Genomic DNA, 20440 nt, shown 5'->3' with positions numbered 1-20440 from the left:
ATATATAATATATAATATATGATATATAATATATAATATATAATATATCATATATAATATAGGATATATGATATAATATACAATATATTATATAACATATATGATATATATTATATGATATATATTATATAACATATATAATATATATAATATATAACATAATATATAACATATATATAATATATAACATAATATATAACATGATATATGATATATAACATAATATATAACATATGATATATGATATATAACATATAATATATAATATATGATATATGATATATACAATATATAATATATAAAATGTAATATATAATATATAATACAATATATAATATATAATATATGATTTATAATATATAATATATGATATATGATATATAATATATAATATATAACATATAATATATAATATATAATATATAATATACAATATATATGATATATAATATATAAAGTATAATATGTATTATATAGTATATATATAATATATGATATATAATATATGATGTATAATATATAATATACAATATATAACATATAATATATAATATATAGTATATATTATATGATATAGATTACATAATGTATAATATATAATATATAGTATATAGTATAAAATATATGATAGATAATATATAATGTATGATATATAATATATAACATATAATATTTGATATACAATATATATATATATAATATAATATATAGTATGTAATGTATAGCATACATAAGATTAATTATGATAATCACTTATCATTGCCCTCTATCAGAATAAGGACCTTTATCATATGGTTACCCATATCGGTTGCCAAGGTCCTTGTTCCACATAGTAGCTCTTGGAGACGATGGCAGAGGTATAAATACTTGCAAGAAAGTCCACAGCATCAGTCGTGGTGCGGTCTTCAGACAAACACCATGGCACGCTCACTCTTCATCACGACCCTCTGCTTTGCCTTGATTGCTCATGCTTGTAGGTTCTCTTGGCTGTCCTGATTTTTTTTTATATTTTCTCAATAATTGTATATATTTTGTATCTAAATCATAAACCTCGAATGCAAGATGTGCCGATATCTGCATTCATGTATTCGAAAAGGTTGGCGCAGTTAAATCTTGTGACTAGAATTTACAGAAACACTCTTGTTCCTTTTCCCCTCACACAGACTCCTACGACGGAGTGCGGTGCTCCAGAGAGTGCCCGGTAACTGGAAGCCCCAAGCTCAGCTACACACCTGGACACACCTATGTTTACCAACAGCATGGGGAGTCCAACCTTCACTTCGAGAATGTGGAGAACGCAAACACCCGAGTCGAGTGGAACTCCAAGGTGGAACTGTCGATGCTCACGCCCTGCGACGTGGCCATCACCATCAAGGAGTTCCAGATGAACGGAAAGGACGCGAGCGTCGTTCCAGAGATGGGCAAGGTGTCTGAGCGTCCCCTCATGATGGCCATCATGGACGGGCGAGTGCAGCACGTGTGCGTCGACCCCGAGGATGACACGTGGTCCGTCAACGCCAAGATGAGTGTGGCCTCCTACCTCCAGAACACCCTTCCCTCCTTCTCAGAGGCCAACAAGGAAACCACCATCACAGAGGTAAGGCTAACTACAGCTGTACTCTTCAATTTTTCAGTCAACTACATCGGAGATTGCTCCTCTCCAAGATGTAACCAGATGGTAGCTCTGACCGATCTCATTTCTCTTTCCTCAGAGAGACATCCAGGGTAAGTGCCCCACCAGCTACACCCTGACTCCCGTCTCCGAAACTGATGTGCAAGTGGTCAAGGAGAAGGACAACAAGAGGTGCGAGGACCGTTTCTACCGTCCGGCTGAAACGATGAACAACCTACCCTGGCTCAATATGCCTCTTCCTCTCGAGGAGTCCAGCTCGACTTGCCAGCAAAACATCCAGAGTGGTCTCTACACCTCCATCGAGTGTACTGACACCAACATCATCAAACCCATGTACGGCGTCTACAAACACATCAAGGCTGTACAAAAGGCCACCCTTCAGTTCGAGTCCCAGGTAGAGGTGGACCCTGCCCTCCTCACCTTCTCGTCCAACCGCCTGGTCAAGAAAGAGCTCAAGTTCGACTTCACCACTCCCAAGAAGAGGGACACTGTTGTGCCCAGACTCGACGCGATCCTCACAGACATTTGCGCCAAGGTCGAAAACACTGTCGAGCCCGAGACAGCCGCCCTTGTCTACCATGGAATGACTCTGCTCCGCCACGCTCCCGATTCTCACGTCAAGGCTATCCTCGACAATATTCGTGCTGGCGCCTACTGCCCCAACTGGCATAAGATCGAACAGATGTACCTCGACGCCATCGCCTTCCTTGGTGAGTCTGGAGCTGTTCCCGTTATGATGGAAGAGATTTCGCAAGGAGTGGCCTCCCCAGGAAGAACTGCCCTCTATGCCACAGCCCTGCACATGATGGCCCGTCCCAATACCCTCGCCATCAAGTCACTGGCCCCTCTAGTCACGATGGACCATCCCCCTAAGACCGTCCTTTTGGCAGCTGCTTCCATGGTCAGTACCTACATCCGCCAACATCCTAGGTACCGAGAGGAAGGACACGTCGATGAGATCATCATGCTGGCCACCAGCAAACTTGCCGAGACATGCCACGGAGCCACACCTGAGGAGCGCGAGCACGCCAAACTCCTCCTCAAGGGTCTTGGCAATGTTGGCTACTTCCCTGAAGCTGTAGCTGCCACAGTCAAGCAGTGCTACCATGACATCAACGTGGAAACTTCCGTTCGCGTGGCGGCCGCCCAAGCCTTTAGGAAAGTGCCCTGCAACTTGTGGGTGAGTTCCAGTGCAGTAGCCTCTTTACACCATACCCGTTTTTGTTTTCAATCTGAACACAAAGTAGGAAGGTGGGTACTCACTTTTCCATTTTTTTATTCCAGAATCCACATGAGATGTTAAACCATTACTATGACATGAAGGAAGAGACCGAAATCCGAGCAACCGCTTACCTGAATGGCGCTAGATGTGTCGAAGATATGGCGGAAGTAAAGCGCATCATTGACTTTGCAAGGGAGGAGACAAATATCCAGAGTAAGTTCAACGTGCGCGTTATAGCTTTCTATAATAATTTCTTTACTCAGTAACCCCACCTCTCCATCTATGCATATTGAAAATAAAGAGGATGAGAAGTATATGTCAAGAGCCTTGTACGTGTCGCTGTAGCCTTTACTTTGGTCAATGTGTTTGATCCCAGACCATCTTATTATAGCTTTCTATAATAATTTCTTTACTCAGTAACCCCACCTCTCCATCTATGCATATTGAAAATAAAGAGGATGAGAAGTATATGTCAAGAGCCTTGTACGTGTCGCTGTAGCCTTTACTTTGGTCAATGTGTTTGATCCCAGACCATCTTACGAAAAGGATAAAGTGGCTCTTTCACTCGAGGCTTCATATAGGCTCTCAAAACTTTATGTTAGGTGTGCCTAGAAGAATGCATGTTTTTTTCTGTACCCTGAGTCAATTTTTATAGAAAATGTCTCTCTATTTGTTGTACTGTTCCCCCTTTGCCCAGGGACCCATAGTTCTCCCTTATCATGGGGAGCTACCTTGGTTCAGCCCAAACCAGTGAAAGATGATAGATCTCATCCTTCTAATGCAGCATTTTGCCCTCGCTCTATCCCTCAAGATTAGTGTCGAATTCGATGTCTTCGATGTACAATTTTTCTTATATCATATCACATTGGGGCAACCCATAGAATGGAACAGGAAAACAACTTAAATTGTATTCTTGTCAGATACTTAAAGCAACCTATCTCCAGTACCCCACAACACATCCATCCAAAACGCATATGTACACTGATCACAAAACGAACGCCCTTAACTTGATCAAAAAGTCACTACTTCACCAGATATCTACCTACAAGAGAAATCACTCTCAAAACACGCAATGGTTGCACTAGTACGCCTACGATCAGCTAATCACTCGCAGTGTAGAATTTATATGGCAATAGACATCAAGTAACTTAGGTGCCATCATCACACAGAAAACACAACACATCATCTTACACTTTTCTAGATTCAGTCGAGATAAATCCACAAAATGTTTTCACTAAGTGAGTTTAGGATGAGCCGGTGACCAAATTTGGTTTCCTAGGCCAATCGGGTTTTCTGCAAAAGAGAACTGGTGCGATGAATTGATTGATACAACTGACTTTTCCCTTATATTCATCTGTAGTCATACAGTCTTCCCTTCCTCCATATTTGATTTCATCTCCCTGCGTATTGCTCCACTCCCAGAATATGGTCAGTCCCGATAGAATCATAACCACTAGATTTAAAGTTTTACTCAGTAGAACCCGTGAATACAGTGGTTTGCCTCTTTTTAATTGCTTGCCGAGTATGGATGGAGATATACTTTATGAATTTACCTATATACGTGTGTACACATGTATCTGTGTATGTATGTATGTATGTATGTATGTATGTACGCATGCATGTATGTTTGCATATATGATAATGTGCGTGTGTATATTAACAAAATGTACGTATGTGTATAAGCATACGTGTGAATTTATTTGTGCCACATCCTTATTCATTCTGTATAAAATTACAGACCAATTCTATATTTCGTTTCAGTTCGCAGCTTGGTACTTACTCATCTGACTAACCTTCAGGAGACTAATTCACCACACAAGGAGCACCTCCGTTACCTCCTCTCCAACATTGTTCTTCCTGCTGACTACAGTGAAGACATCAGAAAGTTCTCCAGAAATACAGAAATCTCCCATTTCTTCCGCACTATCGGTTTGGGAGCTGAAGTCGATTCCAATCTCATCTATTCCCGCAGGTCTACTCTTCCACGATCTGTCAACTTCAACTTAACTACCGATATCTTTGGAAACATGATGAACTTGGCCGAAGTTGGTGTAAGGCTAGATGGCTTCAACTCACTTCTAGAAGAAGTCTTTGGTCCTAGAGGATATCTGATGTCTACTCCTTGGAACAAGGTGATCACAGACATCGCCGCCTTTGGTCAAGATAAGGGATCCAAGGTTGTCGAGCATTTGGCCAGCTCACTTAGAGCCAAGAGAAATGTAGAATTCCAGGTTGCCGAAGACTTCGTTGACTCCAAAGTGCGTTCTCGTAACCACCAGGAAAAACAACCTATGGTTGATCTAGCTCTTCGTCTTTTCGGACAGGAGATCTCTTTCGCTTCTCTCACATCTGACCTCAAGAATATCGACGTTGACCAAGTCATTGGTGATTTCTTCGCTTACATGGACCACAACATGGAATCTATGTCCAAATACCTCATAAATACTGCCAGGACTCTTCCCATCTCCTTGGAATATACAATCCCCACTATGCAAGGAATACCACTTCATGCTGACCTGTGTGGTGCTGCAGTTCTTGGCCTTGATATGGATTCCGATGTCGACATCAGACAAATCTTATCCGGTGAGAACCCACACGCTTCCTTGAAATTGATGCCTAGCCTATCTGTTGAGTTGGACGGTTTCGTTGGCTTCAAATCTGTACTCAAGCATGGCGTTAAGGTTAAGAACAATCTCCACATTTCAAATGGTGGAAAGCTTGACATCGATTTAACTGGTGGATTGAATATCAAATGGAGTATACCAGAAAAATGGGATCTCATTTCATTCAAGAGCGAAACTTATATGGTCAACGAAGAGATTGAAATACTGAACGAAAACCCAGAACACAAAATCATCCCTGAAGGCATTGTCGACGCTCGTTTGGTAGAGAAGGACGAATGCACCGACTTCTTTGATAGCCACTTGGGTCTTCGCTTCTGTTATAAACTCAACTTGCCCAACATCATCAGCAGCACCTCTGTACCATTTGGTCACCCAATTGAGATCAGCCTGACTGCAGAAAAAACCGAGGCTTCCATGGAAGGCTATAGACTGGCAGCCTTATTGACCAATGAACCCGACAACAAAGTCATCGACTTCACCATTGACACTCCTGGATCCAGTGCTCCTCGCGGCGCATCTGCCAAGATCTCCTACGACAGGAAAGAAAACACCCAAGCTCTCTTCACATCCATCAGCTCCTCTTTCTTGGAGTATGCTTCTCAGACTACTCTTACCACCGATGCTGACAAGAAGGCTCTGGAAATGTTCTGGAAGTATAAGATCATGCATGCATCCGGCGACTACACCTATGCTTTCAAAACAGATATGAAACTGAAAACAGAAGATCCTCACAGGAAGTTTGACTTCAACATTTACTTCAGCCCAAGCTGGGAATTCCCTGCCGAGTCTCAAATGTTCGAGGCCTCTGTCCTTTCTGAGATGCATGAGGGTAACACCGGCATTGATGTAGTAGTTAGATCTCATAACGCACTGAGGAACTTCATCGTACTGGACTTTGAAGGTAAGTATTAAGTTTTATAATTGAAAAAAAAATTTTTGTTTTATAGGTGTAGTAAAATGACAAAGCTTTTTTTGCGGTAAGCTTAAAACAAGTGGTTCATTTTACAGCCGGCTTTGATTTCCATTCCACGCCTCGCATTTACTTCCCACTTATCGACAAGCTGCGTAAGTGGAACGTCCATGTCGAAATTATCGATTGGAAACTCCACCAACATATCGCACCCACAGCAGAGGCCGAAGACAGTGCAGAATGGTCCGCTAAATTCAGCTTGATGAAGGGAGAGCATGTTTACTTTGACATCGAGTCCCTCGCTAAGAAGAACGGCATCTTCCCCGCCAACTTGAACATTGATGTGGAAACAACAGGTAAGATTACCAAGCCTACGGACATCCATTTGAAATGGAATTGATATTTTAATTGATACACACTGTGGCAACTTATTTTGTAACATCTGTCCTTAGCCATTGTTGGAGACATTGACCTGAAGTCCCTTAACAAGCTGCATTATGACGGCATGCTATTGGAAACCTCTTGGGAACTTGATAACAGGAAGACTGAGGAAAAGATCGCCCATGCACTGCTGTCAATCACGCGAAAGGAGGAAGGGAAGATGTCTTTCGAAAATAAACTGGAGGTAAGCCCTCTTCATTTTCAAACTAATAGTTTTCTAATAGATAATCTAGCTTTTTTAAGGTTTGTTGATGAGTGTATTAGCTACTCATACTATGTCAATCCTTTAGAATTCAGTGGATAAGCAAACATCCTTACTCATAGTACTAATAACTGTGCTTATACTCCTCTCCTTTCAGTTGCAGGCACCCAAGCTTATGGAGCGACTGGACATCGTGGTTCATATCGACGAGGTCGAGGAGTCCAAGTATGATATCACAGGCACTGCTGTGTACAATGAGGAAATGACATACGAAGCTAAAGGTCCTGTTACACTAAAGATTAAGAAGAAGAAATGGCTCCAAGAGATGGATCTTGAGATCTTAGGATTCAGCGAAGGACCACACAGATTGACAACTGCTCTGGAGACCTCGCCCAAAACGAAGAAAGTACTTCTTCAATTAAGTGACTCCACCGGTATTCTCCTGAACTCCATGATCGACAGGACAATCATTTCTGAAGAAGAGAGTGATATCAAGACCAGCTTTGCCTTCCTCAAACTTACAGATACCAAGGCAGATTTCCATCTTTCCAAGGAAGCACTCCACATCAACTTTAACAGCCTTCTCTTCCCACAAGAAGAGTACCAACGCAGGATTAAGGGCGTTTACGATAGAGATTTTACCACCAAAACTATCAAGGCTGAGGTCTTCTTCGACGCTGAAGGTGATACTTCAAAAATGATCGGCACTGAAAGTAACTACGATATCGCAGAGGATGGATTATTCAACATGCAGTAAGTAAAAAAAAAAAAAAAAAAAAACACGAATATACAATATAACTTTTCTCTCATATATTGCATATTTTTCATTTATCTTTTTTACAGTGGTAACTTGGTTTTAATGGGAGAAGCTCATCAGTACAACATGCAAGTCCAGCTAGCTTCACCTCTTCGCATGTTTGAGGGTCACAACGAAGCTAGTTTGATCTGGACCACACCTGCCCAGAGAACTTTCACATTCCAAACATCCCTAAACAAGAATACCCTTGCTTACGAAAAGTCTTCTATGAATGGTCTAATCTATTTTAAGACTCCTGATGAAAATGACTACGAGTGGAGATGGGATTATGTTTTTGAAAACTTACCCGAACCTCTCAACTATAAATTAGATGCCATGGTGACTCTTAAATCTCCTCAAATTGAAGAAGTCATTTCCCAGATCCACGCCTATCATAAACTGACTCCAGAGGCAAGGGAGGTGTCATTCAAGGTAAGAAGGATTTCGTGTCTCGTACTATCTGAGATATGTGTTTATTTCTTCTTGTCTAAACAATGGTTAACGATTTATTTCTGTATTTTTTATTGACAGACTGAGATCTCCCAGAACAAATTGACCGAGGCAATGTTGCTTGATATCTTCGGTAATCTCATGGAAAACTCTTACGAGGCTAAGATCGCCTTCAATCATGCAGACAAGCAAACAAGCATCGAGTCACACGGTACACGGACGTCTGACGAAGAGAGCTGGGTGAAGTCTGGAACGATCACCATTGAGGCTGTCCTGCCCTTCGAAGCCATCAGTACCTTCAAGGCCAGTTCTGCGAAGAATGATGACGGATCCATGCATCTTGAAATGACCAAGAACGACGAAACCTATTTCAACATCAGGGTTAATCACCCAGAACCTCTTTTGTGGAACGTGCGTGTCGAGACACCTTCTCGTACTTTGGAGGCTGTAAGCAGTTTGGATTCGTCAAAGCCTTCAGTTGAGGTTTGGACCAACAAGGATAAAAGTGAAGACAAAATCGAGGTTTCCGGTAATATGATTAGCCAGGAAGTGAAAGGCACTCAGGGAACTCGTATTGAAGGTAAAATCAGCTACCCTACCCTATCTAAGGACATCATAATTTCAGCAGAGTATGGATTCTCACCATTAACTGTAGTTGGCTCTCTGGAATTGGATATATTCCAGTCCCACGAAGACATGGTGGTCCTGACACTTCAAGGCACGAAGAAGTCAGAAGGAAGTTACAGAACGGACATGACCATGTCAACAAAGGTAAGGTTTTTGAGGCAAAGACAACACGTAGATTTCTTGTGAAATAACCTTCAACATAGGTCAGTTTTTCATGACAAAGTCAACTCCAGTGTCTGTTATATTCTTTCTATTCAAGGGTATTTATGTCATCCCTAATAATGTTCTGTATTTCTAATCAAATCAGGCTCTCCTATATAACCCGAGGATAATGTTGGATACCGCATGGACCAAATCAACAAAGGGTATCGAATTGCACTACGTGTACGATCCTTCAGTTCCTGAGAAAATGATTGGTCTCATATATCAAAGAACCATGCCAGAGGAAGCTGTTCTTTCGGCAAAGTTGAGGACACCATCCATTGATATGGAAATCTCCAACATCTTGCGACCTGAGCAGACGATTCACTGCCATGGTTTTAATCTGAATACCCACTGGAGTTTACAGGCTCAGGAATACGAAACTAAGAGTCACTTCTGCTATCCTGCTCACGTGGAAGCTATAACCTTCAAGGTTGGCGAAGAACAAAACAAGAAATATCATTTGAACGCTGGCTGGAAGAGCCCTGGTAAGGTTGAACTTGACATGCGTGTTGAAAAGCCATGGGAGAACCCTCTGATGAGATTTGCCGATGTCGCTGGAATTAGGGCCGAGCTCACTTCCCCCGTTACTCTTGATTTGGAAGGTCACTATCATCATGAAGAAGTCCAAGAAAACATGGTTCGTATTTGCAGTGAAATAGAAGTTCATTGTTTAAAAATCCACCAAAGAAATGTTCCTTTTCACTTAATATTTCTATCTAATTACAGAACGAAATCCTGGAAGTCATCAGATCTCAAGTAAACACTTTCCTAGGATGGTGGGAATCCACCTACCAGCAGTTGCAAGCTGATGCGGCAGGCCAGAGTGCCGAACTGCCCGTCATTGAGGCGGACAAGGTCTTCCAGTATTTCCTTAGCGAATTCGCACATATCTACGAAGACCTTCGCACTGACGGTCTGATCCCCGACTTTGTTCACATCTTCCAAGTTGCTATAAGCGAAGTTCAAACGCTTGTATCTGTGTTTAGAGAAGTTTACCATTATCTTGATGAATCTGTAGTCAACATCTACAGCGAATATGTGGATCTCATGTCGAAAATCACAAAAGCTTACGAATCCGAGATCATGGAAAGTCTGATGGAAATAAGGACGGGTAAGTTTAAGTTTCATTAGGTAATTCCCATCCGTTGCTACATCCCATATAACATAGCTGATTTAAGCAAGTTTCGTTGTAATCACTGTTATCTTTATTTCCCCAGTTCTGGTTCGCTTGAGAGAATTGTACGAGATGAACCAATTCACTCCAGAGGAAATCGTGCGTGCCCTCAAGGAGACTCGCTTCTGGGAGAAAATTGAGGGAATGCTACTTAGGCTGCAGGAGACACATCCTCAGGAATATCAAGCAATTATCGATATCTGGACTACAATGGAACACAGATTAAACCCAGTTGAGATGATTGGCATGCTTAAAGAAAACTTCCCTGAACAATGGGAAGCTCTGACTTACGTCACAAGACACATCGTTGAAGACGTCAGGAAGGATGCCCATATCATATATCGGCAAATCATGAGGAGACCATTCATCCGTCAGACTGTCGACTGGTTCCTTCACAGCTTTGGATTTGTAAGTGCTATTTTACTCTGTATATTCTCTCACGAAAAGATTAGACATGAAAGTAAGTTTGCTATGGCTCATTCTTCTTTTGATTCTCTTTACAGGAAAATATCCCTCAAGCAGAGGAGGTACTTCATTTCCTGTACCAGCTTCTTGAAGACACCTTACAACTGAACTACAATGCCAAGCAAGGAAAACTTCATCTGGTGCTTCCTCTTAACCGCCCTGTGTATTCCTTAACAACTGTGCCTTACGGAGTCAGCGTCTCTTCTGGACTTCCCGTATGGAGGAGCTTTGTAGGCCTCATGCAAACCATGATCCCTATTCAGTACAAGTTCTTTAACGCCCTCACATCTTCTCCTGCAATCTATTATGGAGATGGGAGTCTCTACACCTTCGATGGGAAAATGATCAAACTGCCCGTGACTCCATGCCAGTACATCCTGGCTACTGACGGTTACGACCATGTTACTGTCAGAGCATTACCAGATAATAAGTATGAATTTGGAATCACTCTCGGTAACAGGCTGCACAAGGTTGCCATCGACAGTGAGTACAAGGCTTACTTGGACGACCAAGAGCAAACAGAAGAGGAACAATCTATCTACCCATATGTTACCGTTTACCAACGCCCCGCTGAGGTCATCGTAAATGCCAGAAGCCTTTACCTGTCTGTGTCCAAAACCTCACCAACCTTCCGACTCTATGCCAGCGTTGAGCTTATGGGTCGCCTGGAAGGTCTGATGGGCACTTTGAACAACTTCGAAGGCGACGACATGATGATGCCCAACGGTGAACTTGCACCCGACGCCGCCACTTTCCTCAGTAGCTGGCAATTGGACTCATGCTAATCCCACTAGGTGTCGCACGGACTTTGGACACGAGTCGCAATTATTATGAAATCAAATTTCATGTTTTCGCGAAAATATTTTCTTTTGTAACATTTGGGAATACCAAATGCTGTTCAAATAGAGCATACGAGCAACCAGAAAAAACGAACAAAAATAAAATGCATTGTTTATACTCTTAGCTTTCTTATAACCTAAAATGGTACACTCCATGGACAGTTTCAAGGACCTGGGGGACGATAGATATCGCATTCCGTCCAAAACATACCAACATTCTCGATAAATTTGTGATCTTATTTTCTTTTCTTCTGAATACGTAAGCTCGATGAAAAAATAATTTGCATAGAAGATGTTGAGTGAGGAGAGGAGTCAACAATTTATGAGTATTGGAACGGTCCACCGACTGTGAATTAGAGTCTAGGGCAAGAGCTGACCTTACAAATGGTGTAAGGTGTTAAGTAAACACAATATAGCTTAATATCAATTATTCGTAACTTAATCCTTACACCTATAAACAAAACAAAAAAACAATAAGAAGTAAAAATGTAAAGCAATTAACATTCCTTAATCAACGAACGAGTGCAAAATGTGAGATACGCAATAACCATAATAACAACTACATGTCAAAATAAACCACAAAAGAACAAGATATATTTTATCGTCAGGGAGGAGTATAGGTTTCCTGATCACCTGGGGGGAAAGGATACCTTTCCAAACATTGACGAGTTGAGCCCGCTTTCTCACTGGCCGCGTGTGGCATTTATATGTTTTTGAAGCCCGTAGTTGAGCGACGGCTCAACAGTTTGGTCGTTTGAATGGCTGCAGTAAAAACCTTGAGGAAGCATCTAGATGGTTAGGGAAAGCCCATCGATGATTTGGCAGTTCGATGGTAGACGGGGCTGGTCGTAACAGAATAAATACTTCGAGCAAAATTTGCTCATGAATAATGACTTTTCATATATTTAGACCTAGTGTTGAAGTCAACTCCGAAGTACAACGTGGCTTGTGGCACATGATTAAATATTTTGTATTTTTTTTTCAGGACCAACATATATATTTTCATAATGTCACTGCCATGCCTCTCAGGGAAAAGGTTTCCATAATGTTGTTTAGGAGTCTGCAAACAAAATGCACACTTCAGACTTATATATTATCTATAATCCTATTTACTCTCTATAATATCATTATGACATTTCATACTGTATAAACCCCTGGTAGGGTAAAACCACAAATCACTTTTAATTCCATGCCATCGCAGTCGAGACTGAAGAATCGCTCGATGGGGGCATCCGTTTCAATTTCCAACGGATGCCTCCATCGAGCGATTCTTCAGTCTCGACTGCGATGACATGGAATTAAAAGTGATTTGTGGTTGAAAAAAAAAATATTAATTGATCACTGGAAACTATTCAGTGTATATATATATATATATATATATATATATATATATATATATATATATATATATATATATATATATATATATATATATATGTATGTATGTATGAATGTATGTATATATGTATGTATGCGGCTGAAACCGTGTACGCATATATGTTGTAAGGAGGTAGTGATAAAGTGAGCAGAGATGATATGAGGGACGAAGAGGATGGGAGGAAACAGAAAGAAATATAGTGAGTGATGGGATGAAGAATTCAGTGCGATAGTAGACGAGAAGAGATGATCGCATAAGGATTTGTGGCAAGGTTGATCAAAAGAGACATATGAGAAGTATAAGGAGAGAGGAGAAACAAAATGCAAAGTGGGTGAGGCAAAGAGGAATGCAGCTGTAAAACAAGGAAGAATTTTGGCAGTTAATTTTGGAAATGATAAAAGTACGAGTCCTGTATGTTTCGAAGGGAAGTGGAAAGAGTCAGAAAGAGAGGGAAAAGTAAAAGGTGCATGTTAAAAGAAGTTATGGCGGTAAAGAGAAGCTGGGTTGAGTATTTCAGAGAATTGTCTAAAATGGAGGAGGTTAGGTATGGGGTTGGAAGGTGCTAGGAGAATACCTGTGATGGGAGAGAAAAAATGACAATGCTATAGAAAAAATATATAAAGAACATTGAATTTTATGAAACCTGCAAAGGCACCTTGGTTAGATGGGTGTGATGTTAGGTATTTGATAGAAGAAGGAATTGTTACGATGGATTGACGAGTGAAGTTGTTTAATGTGTATCTAAAGGAGGAGAATGTGCAGGAGGGTAGGGAGAGTACCTGTCTGATTCTATTTTACAAAGGAAAAGGGAATTAATATAATTGCTGTATTTTCAGAGGTATCGGTCAATTATTTTGGTTGGAAAGTAGATTCAATAGTAATAATTGAGTGGATTAGGTAGGAAATATAGGAACTAATCGGAGGGGAATAGTATGGGTTAAGGAAACGTAGAGGATGCGTGGATAATTTTGTTGTAGTAAGGCAGATATGTGAGAAGCTTTTGGTAAAAAGTAAGAGTGTTTTTTGGACCCTTATGAATGTAGAGAAGGCTTATACCGAGTCAACAGGAAGGTATTGTGGGGAGGTGTTGCAGATGCGTACAAAGACACGGAAACTTTTAGAAGCTGAAGTAAAAAATTGAATAATAATAGTAAAAAAAAACAAAAAAAAAACAGCAACAGTTTGTTGGGTTATCAATCAGAATGTGAGGAAGTTGTTTTGAAAAAATAAACAACAACAACAGGAGAGCAATATTACACAAGAAACACAAGAAGAAAAAAATATCTATGCTATTGTAGATGATTTACTATCGGCCAGATTGGAGATAAACGGTTTTTTGAGGGTGAGCAAGCTTGATATTTTGCGCTTAGTATAGACTAAATTCCCCCAAAACATTGATCCACGGCTGGGTAATAGTAGATATACTTCCTGGAGAAGAGACAGAGAATATAAAATGGGTGGAGGGGAATGGCTCTTGCGAGAGGTGACATAAGAATGGAAGAAGTAAGTCTGAGTGAAGGCTAAGTTAAAGCAATCCACCTGAAAAATATATGTAAATGGCAGAATAAGGGAGAATTCATGGTGATATATGCCCACCTCGAAGACATGAGCTTAGAATGAAACTAAATATCAAGAAACATGGTTGGTCACAGCTCTCCCTCTTAAGAAAACAGATACCTAATTGGTGAGGAACAGCTGGTTTAGGAAATGTAGTAGTTGTGTGGATCAGATTTTTGTGGTAAGACAGATATGTGAAAAAGGTTTACATACGGTAAGGATGTTTTTTGCCCTTTAAGAATTTGGAAAATGCATATGATAGGGTAGACAGGAAGGTAATGTGGTATATTTTGCAGATATATGGGATTAGGGGAAAGCTGTTAAGGTTAGTCAAGAGATTGTACGAGAGTAGTAGAGTCTGTGTTAGAATAGGAAATGGAGAGATCGAGTGGTTTGAGATAAAGGTTGGGTTGTGTCAGGGGAGTGTCATGTCACCATGGCTGTTCAATGTGTACATGGATGGGGTGGTGCAGTATGTAAATACAAGGAAAATGGGAGGCGACGGGAGATTGTTTTAAAAATGGAGAAAAGTGGAAGGTAAGCCAGTTGTTGTTTGCTGATGACACCGCGCTTATAGCAGGATCACGGAAGAGATTAAGGGAGTTAGTGACGGAGTTTGGAAAGGTGTGCGATAGAAAAAAATGAAGGTGAATGTGGGTAAAAGTAAGGTGATGAGATGTACATGGGTAGAGGATGGCAGTGAGTTGGAGTAAATCTAAAAGGAGCGAAGATGGAGGAAGTGGATAGCTTTAGGGATTTGGAGTCGCATGTGGCAGGAAAGGGAGGAATGGAGTTGGAGGTAAGTTGCAGATCCAGAGAGGCAAGTAAACCCCTTGGGGAACGAAAAAGTGTCATGAGAAATAGGTATTTGGGAATGGATACAAAGAGGATATTGTATGAAGTGGTGATTGTGCCGATGGCATTGTATGGGGCAGATACTTGGAATTTAAGAGAGGCAGAGAGGAAAAGTTTAATTGTGTTCGAGGTAAAATGTCTGAGAAGTATGATAGGGGTTACTAGGTCGGATAGAGTAAGAATGAAGGAAGTGAGGAGGAGAGTGGGAATGGAAAAGGAGATGGCAGATAGTGTTGATGAAAGATGATTGCAATGGTTTGGACACATGGAAATAATGAATGACGAAATATTAGTAAAAGAGGTGTGGAAGGAAAAGGGGGACGAAGTAAACTTGAGGGGACAATTGAGGATGAGATGAATGGATGGGGTGAAGGGTGGGTTGAGCAAGAGTGAAATATTTGTTGAGCAAGGAAGGGAACAGGCAGGAGATAGGGATAAGTGGAAAATGACTGTGTATGGCTGATACTGTTATGCAAGGAAGGGAGGGACGGGGGATGGGGGATGGAGGAGTGCTTATGTGTGAATAATATTTTGAAGCAAACAGAAGGGATTTCTCCCCGTCTTCTCCTTTTTTGTGTGAAGGGACGGGGAGGGAAGGAGTCGCCGTTTAAGCGAAGCGGCCTTGCTCTGGATTTACTGTGTCTTGCTGCATCATGTTTGGCCAAGGGAAGTTGGTGGAGGCAGGGATGACCCGTCATCCATGAGGAACTGAGATGAGAGGGGTGTTATTGATGGAGGGGAGTGAAATGGCTGGGAATAGGTACTCTGTGCCTCTGACTTAGCTACCTCCCTCATAAGGGGGAAAAAGCTCTTGGTATATAGATAGTGTCACGTATCCATTGTTCACGTGTTTTCTTTCTCGTGGTGGTCGTAAGTTGTCGGCCGACACTCAGTTTTCATATCCTCCCCCCACCCCTTATCGGCCAGCTGTGGACCAAGTTTGACACACCCAGTAGGTCAACATGGTCAGACCATTTGTGTCTATTGTTACCCTTGCCCTCAGGTCAAGTAGCCGTGAACGTTAGCATCGGGGCGCAGATTTGCCATGTTGTAATTTTTTGGTTATGTTTCTTTTCTTTGTATTTTACAATTTTTATTTTATGGAATGTAACCAAATTTCCTACAACTGGTTTTTGTGTATCTCTGTTACCATTTGCCAGTACGCTGCGTCATACTCGAATCTTTGTATTAAAAATCTTTTAATTGTACTAAAATTGTATTCGTATGCTAACATTTTCAATCGCTGGCAGACTGGCTGGAGATGTGCTTCGTGCATGTCAAGTTTCCGGTTAATTATCTTATTGTCATTTTTACTTTCTTTGTGCTAGTAATTAGGCTTTTATTGTTACGTGTATAATATTCTTGTGTGTGTAATTTAAGGTTGTGTGAGTTAGGCTTCTATGCTATTATTCAAAGTGGGATAAAAAAAAACTTCCTTTTGTATTTTCGGCCTTTGGCCAGTGACCCATTAAGTCAATTGGCGAGCCCTTAAAGCTTTTTCTTTCTCATCTCGACCACCACCCGATATCCTTATTGGTTACTTTCCTGTCTCAATTCACCATTAATAAACCTGCAAAAGAGTTTCGGTTTAACACCCCTTTCAAAATTAGTTTCTTCTTCCTTGTGGATTCTTGTGTAGTCGTCTCTAGCTTGTTTGTGATCTTTTTTGTTTTATTTTTTCTTCTCTTCCTCCATTTTCCCCAAGATATGTCCCGGGCTTTTTTGCCGTCTCGCACTTTTCATTGAGCAAGTCTTGTTCCACTTCTTTCTTCTACTTATCTTTGGTGCATATTTGTTCACTCCTAATTTGTAAATGTCAAGAAAGATTTGACATATTTCCATTATTCCCGTGGTATTCATGAAATTATTTCAGTCTGCTTCTTCAAAATTTTTCTTTATGCCTGAGTAATCTGCCTTCCCAAAACCCCAAAACCGAGTCTCCCTCGTTGGTGCGATTCATTCATTCGCTCTATTTCTTTATCCACCATTTGAAATTCAATTGTTGTATGGTCATTTGTTAAGGTAGTTTCAGGAGATGATGATGTCTGGTTCTTTGGTAAGTAACAGATCTAATCTTGTAGGAATGTCATCTCCTCTTATTCGAGTCTTTTCCTTTAACAACTGGGTCATTGTGTTCTCCATCACTATACTTAGCAGGTATTTTCTTAGGAATCCGTCATGGCACTTGCTTCCCATTCCTTTCAGATCACCAGACTGCAATTAAAGTATTCAATAATGATTATATAATTCTATCTATTGTAACAAATTGGAGGGGGAGATAATATTTAAGTTTAATTTATTGTATTCATTATGAATTTCGGAAAAGAGAGTTTCGTTTTAAAATTCTATTTACATAACAAAACCCTTTTGTAATAGAAAACTTGATCACATTTTAGATATCTAATTTTAATATAACTTAAAAAATCAGAAGACAAGAAAATCACGTGAAATAAAATAACCCAAAAAACTCTGTTGCGTAAAAACTCGGTGGGAGAAAGCAAAGATCATACACGGGACACTTAAAAGGTGGTAAAAACCTATGAGAGACACCAACATTAAAAAAAAAAAAAAAAGTGACCTACAAACCTAATAAAAAGAAACATAACAATACACGGACGTAAAGGGAAAAACAAAAGGTGGAGGAGACAGAAAAGGTCATCCATGAGAGCGAAATCTGGCAAAAGCCTATTTGACACACCAAGTTCAAAATTTCAAAAGGGAAACTTAAAGTGTAGCCACTTTGAACATTACATGTACCTAATTTGACCGAAATATGTTTTTAATACTTATTAAAATCAATAAAAGCTAAATAGATTATACAAAACATATTTTTTATTGCATCTTGAAATCACGTCGTATTCTGCAAAAAGTTTGTGTACTACAACAATTCTGGTAAAACCTACCTATGGCGTCATCTGCTTCGCAGCGACGTCAGATATTCTGTTTATTCTTCATGCATTGTTTGATTAATAGTGTTTGATGAAAAGTGATCGTGTTGAGTGCTACAGGCTATTCAATATCAAATTTAGGAATCATGGAAATGGAGAAAGAACTACTGACGAAAATACACGATTCGGAAGAAAAGAGATGGAAAATTATAATATATTAAAAACATATAGAACTTAGAGAGAAAGGCAGGAGAAGAAAGTTTATGATAAACGCACAGAACATACATGGGGAGCTAAGATAGGGTGTTAGATTCTCTTACACTAATACTAAATGACCTTTTTTGAGCATTATGCAAAACAAATGATAAGAGATATTGTTTATGGGAATAAAACCAGTAAAATAATGAGTAAACAATAAAGAAATTACGTAGAATAATTATAATAAAAGGGGAAATAAAATATTTCATATAAGTCGGTGACACAGAAACCAACACAGGCCTTTACACTCATTTCACATCCTCTAAACCCAAAAATATACATCAAGTGCAACATATGCCAATATTGGGTCCTTCTAAAAGGCACAACACTTACCAACACAAGCTAAAACACGAATTTGAGCTGCAAGCAACTTACGACAAAACTTACAAACTCACTGACTCAAAAGCATACTAATACATATTGATATAAATCGACTCGCTAACAAATACTTATAGCTGCTGTATTTGAACGAACCCAAAATACATGGTTGGTGTGAAGGGGTATAAGAGTTTGTCAATAGGGGTATTTGCCATGCATTGTGATGTTTTGTCTGGTAGTGGGGAAAGAATACAGAATCGGAAAAAATGGTCGACACAAACAAAGAGGTATTGAATTCCGTTTGGTGTAAGTGGTAACTTAAGGAGTTCAATAGCTACTGTGTCGAATGGTTTGCAAGCGGTAGGATAAGTTAAAATGGGAACATGTCCGCTGATATGACCTTTGTATAGCGCACAAGAGTGACAAGCATCTATGTGGAAGTGTATATCCTTCCTCATGGTTAACCAGAAGTAGTGCAATCTGGCTTGTGTAACGCATTTCTCTTTTCCAGGGTGTGTGAAAGTGGGGGAGTCATGTAGGAGTTTCAGAACTTTAGGAATGAGGTCCGTAGGGACTAGAAGCTGAAACATTGACCGGTTGGGTTTATGTTTGTTCGTTAGTGTTGTTTCGTGATAGAGTATGTCATCAACTAACGTATAATTGTTGAGGCTGGAAGGGGAATTATTCGTATCAGTTGTGTCTGCATATTCGAGGAAGTATATAACAAATTTCCTTAGGGGATCTTATCTTTGCGGTGCAGCTATGTGCGCTTGCGTAAGAGTTACTGCAATAGAATTTTGAGTAATGGTCGCGATATGACGACTGAAAGCATCTGTTACCAAGTTCGTTTTACCCAGAACAATATGAAAGGTGGACATTAACTCCTGTATTACGAAGAACCAGCAAGCAAGTTTTTCTGATAGATCCTTGCTTTTGAAGAGGTGTAAGGTTGGTAGATGCTCCGTGTAGATGTGTATATCACAATTAAGGATAATCTCTTTGAAGTGTTTGAGGGCATATATTACAGTTAATGCTTCTATGTCTGTGACAGTAATTTCGTTCGTGTTTGTTGAGTGTGCGGCCAGCATAGGCAATTGGCCTGAGTTTTGTGTTGTGTTGTTGCATGAGAACAGCGCCAAGTCCAGTGTAGGACGCATCTGTGTATATTGTGAAAGGAGGCTTGTGGTCTGGGAAGGCAAGGACGGGGGCCGTAGTTAATGCTCTCTTTAAGTCATTAAAGGATTTCTCTTGGTTAGGTGGTTAGAAAGCGAAGTTAATGGTGCTGCTATCTCAATGTAACCTGGAATGTATCGCCTGCAAAATATTGATAGACCAAGGAATGAACTTATGTGGTCAACAGAAATCGGGAGTAGAAAATCAATGACTGCCTTGACCTTGTCCTATTAAAATTCCTCGTGAGTTAAGGACATTCCCTAAGAAGCGTATTTCTTTCTATAGGAAGGAGCCCTTCTTAAGCATAAGTTTGAAACCTGTTTTTGCTAGTCGCGAGAAGACAGTGTTAAGAATGTTTAAGTGTTCGCGAACCGATTTCGAAACAATGATCACATCATCAAGGTACATAAACAAAGAATAGGCTGT

The 20440-nt window shown here is 40.2% G+C and overlaps 1 protein-coding gene across 1 annotated transcript in view; it reads left to right on the top strand.

The window, feature by feature from the left end:
- The first annotated feature begins 1232 nt into the window (after window positions 1-1232).
- Window positions 1233-20440, top strand: part of LOC143019587 (vitellogenin-like) — a 37882-nt gene continuing 18674 nt past the window's right edge. Inside the window, exon 1 of the mRNA XM_076175364.1 lies at window positions 1233-1597. Within this exon, the coding sequence (XP_076031479.1) occupies window positions 1340-1597 (258 nt within the window). The 5' untranslated portion in view covers window positions 1233-1339. The remainder of the gene's footprint in view (window positions 1598-20440) is intronic.

Source organism: Oratosquilla oratoria, chromosome 37 (genome assembly GCF_046742065.1).
Source record: "Oratosquilla oratoria isolate Oo_2021 chromosome 37, ASM4674206v1, whole genome shotgun sequence".
NCBI lineage: Eukaryota > Metazoa > Arthropoda > Malacostraca > Stomatopoda > Squillidae > Oratosquilla > Oratosquilla oratoria.
The sequence above is the reverse complement of the archived record's forward strand: the minus strand, read 5'-3'. Positions and strand labels throughout refer to the sequence as shown.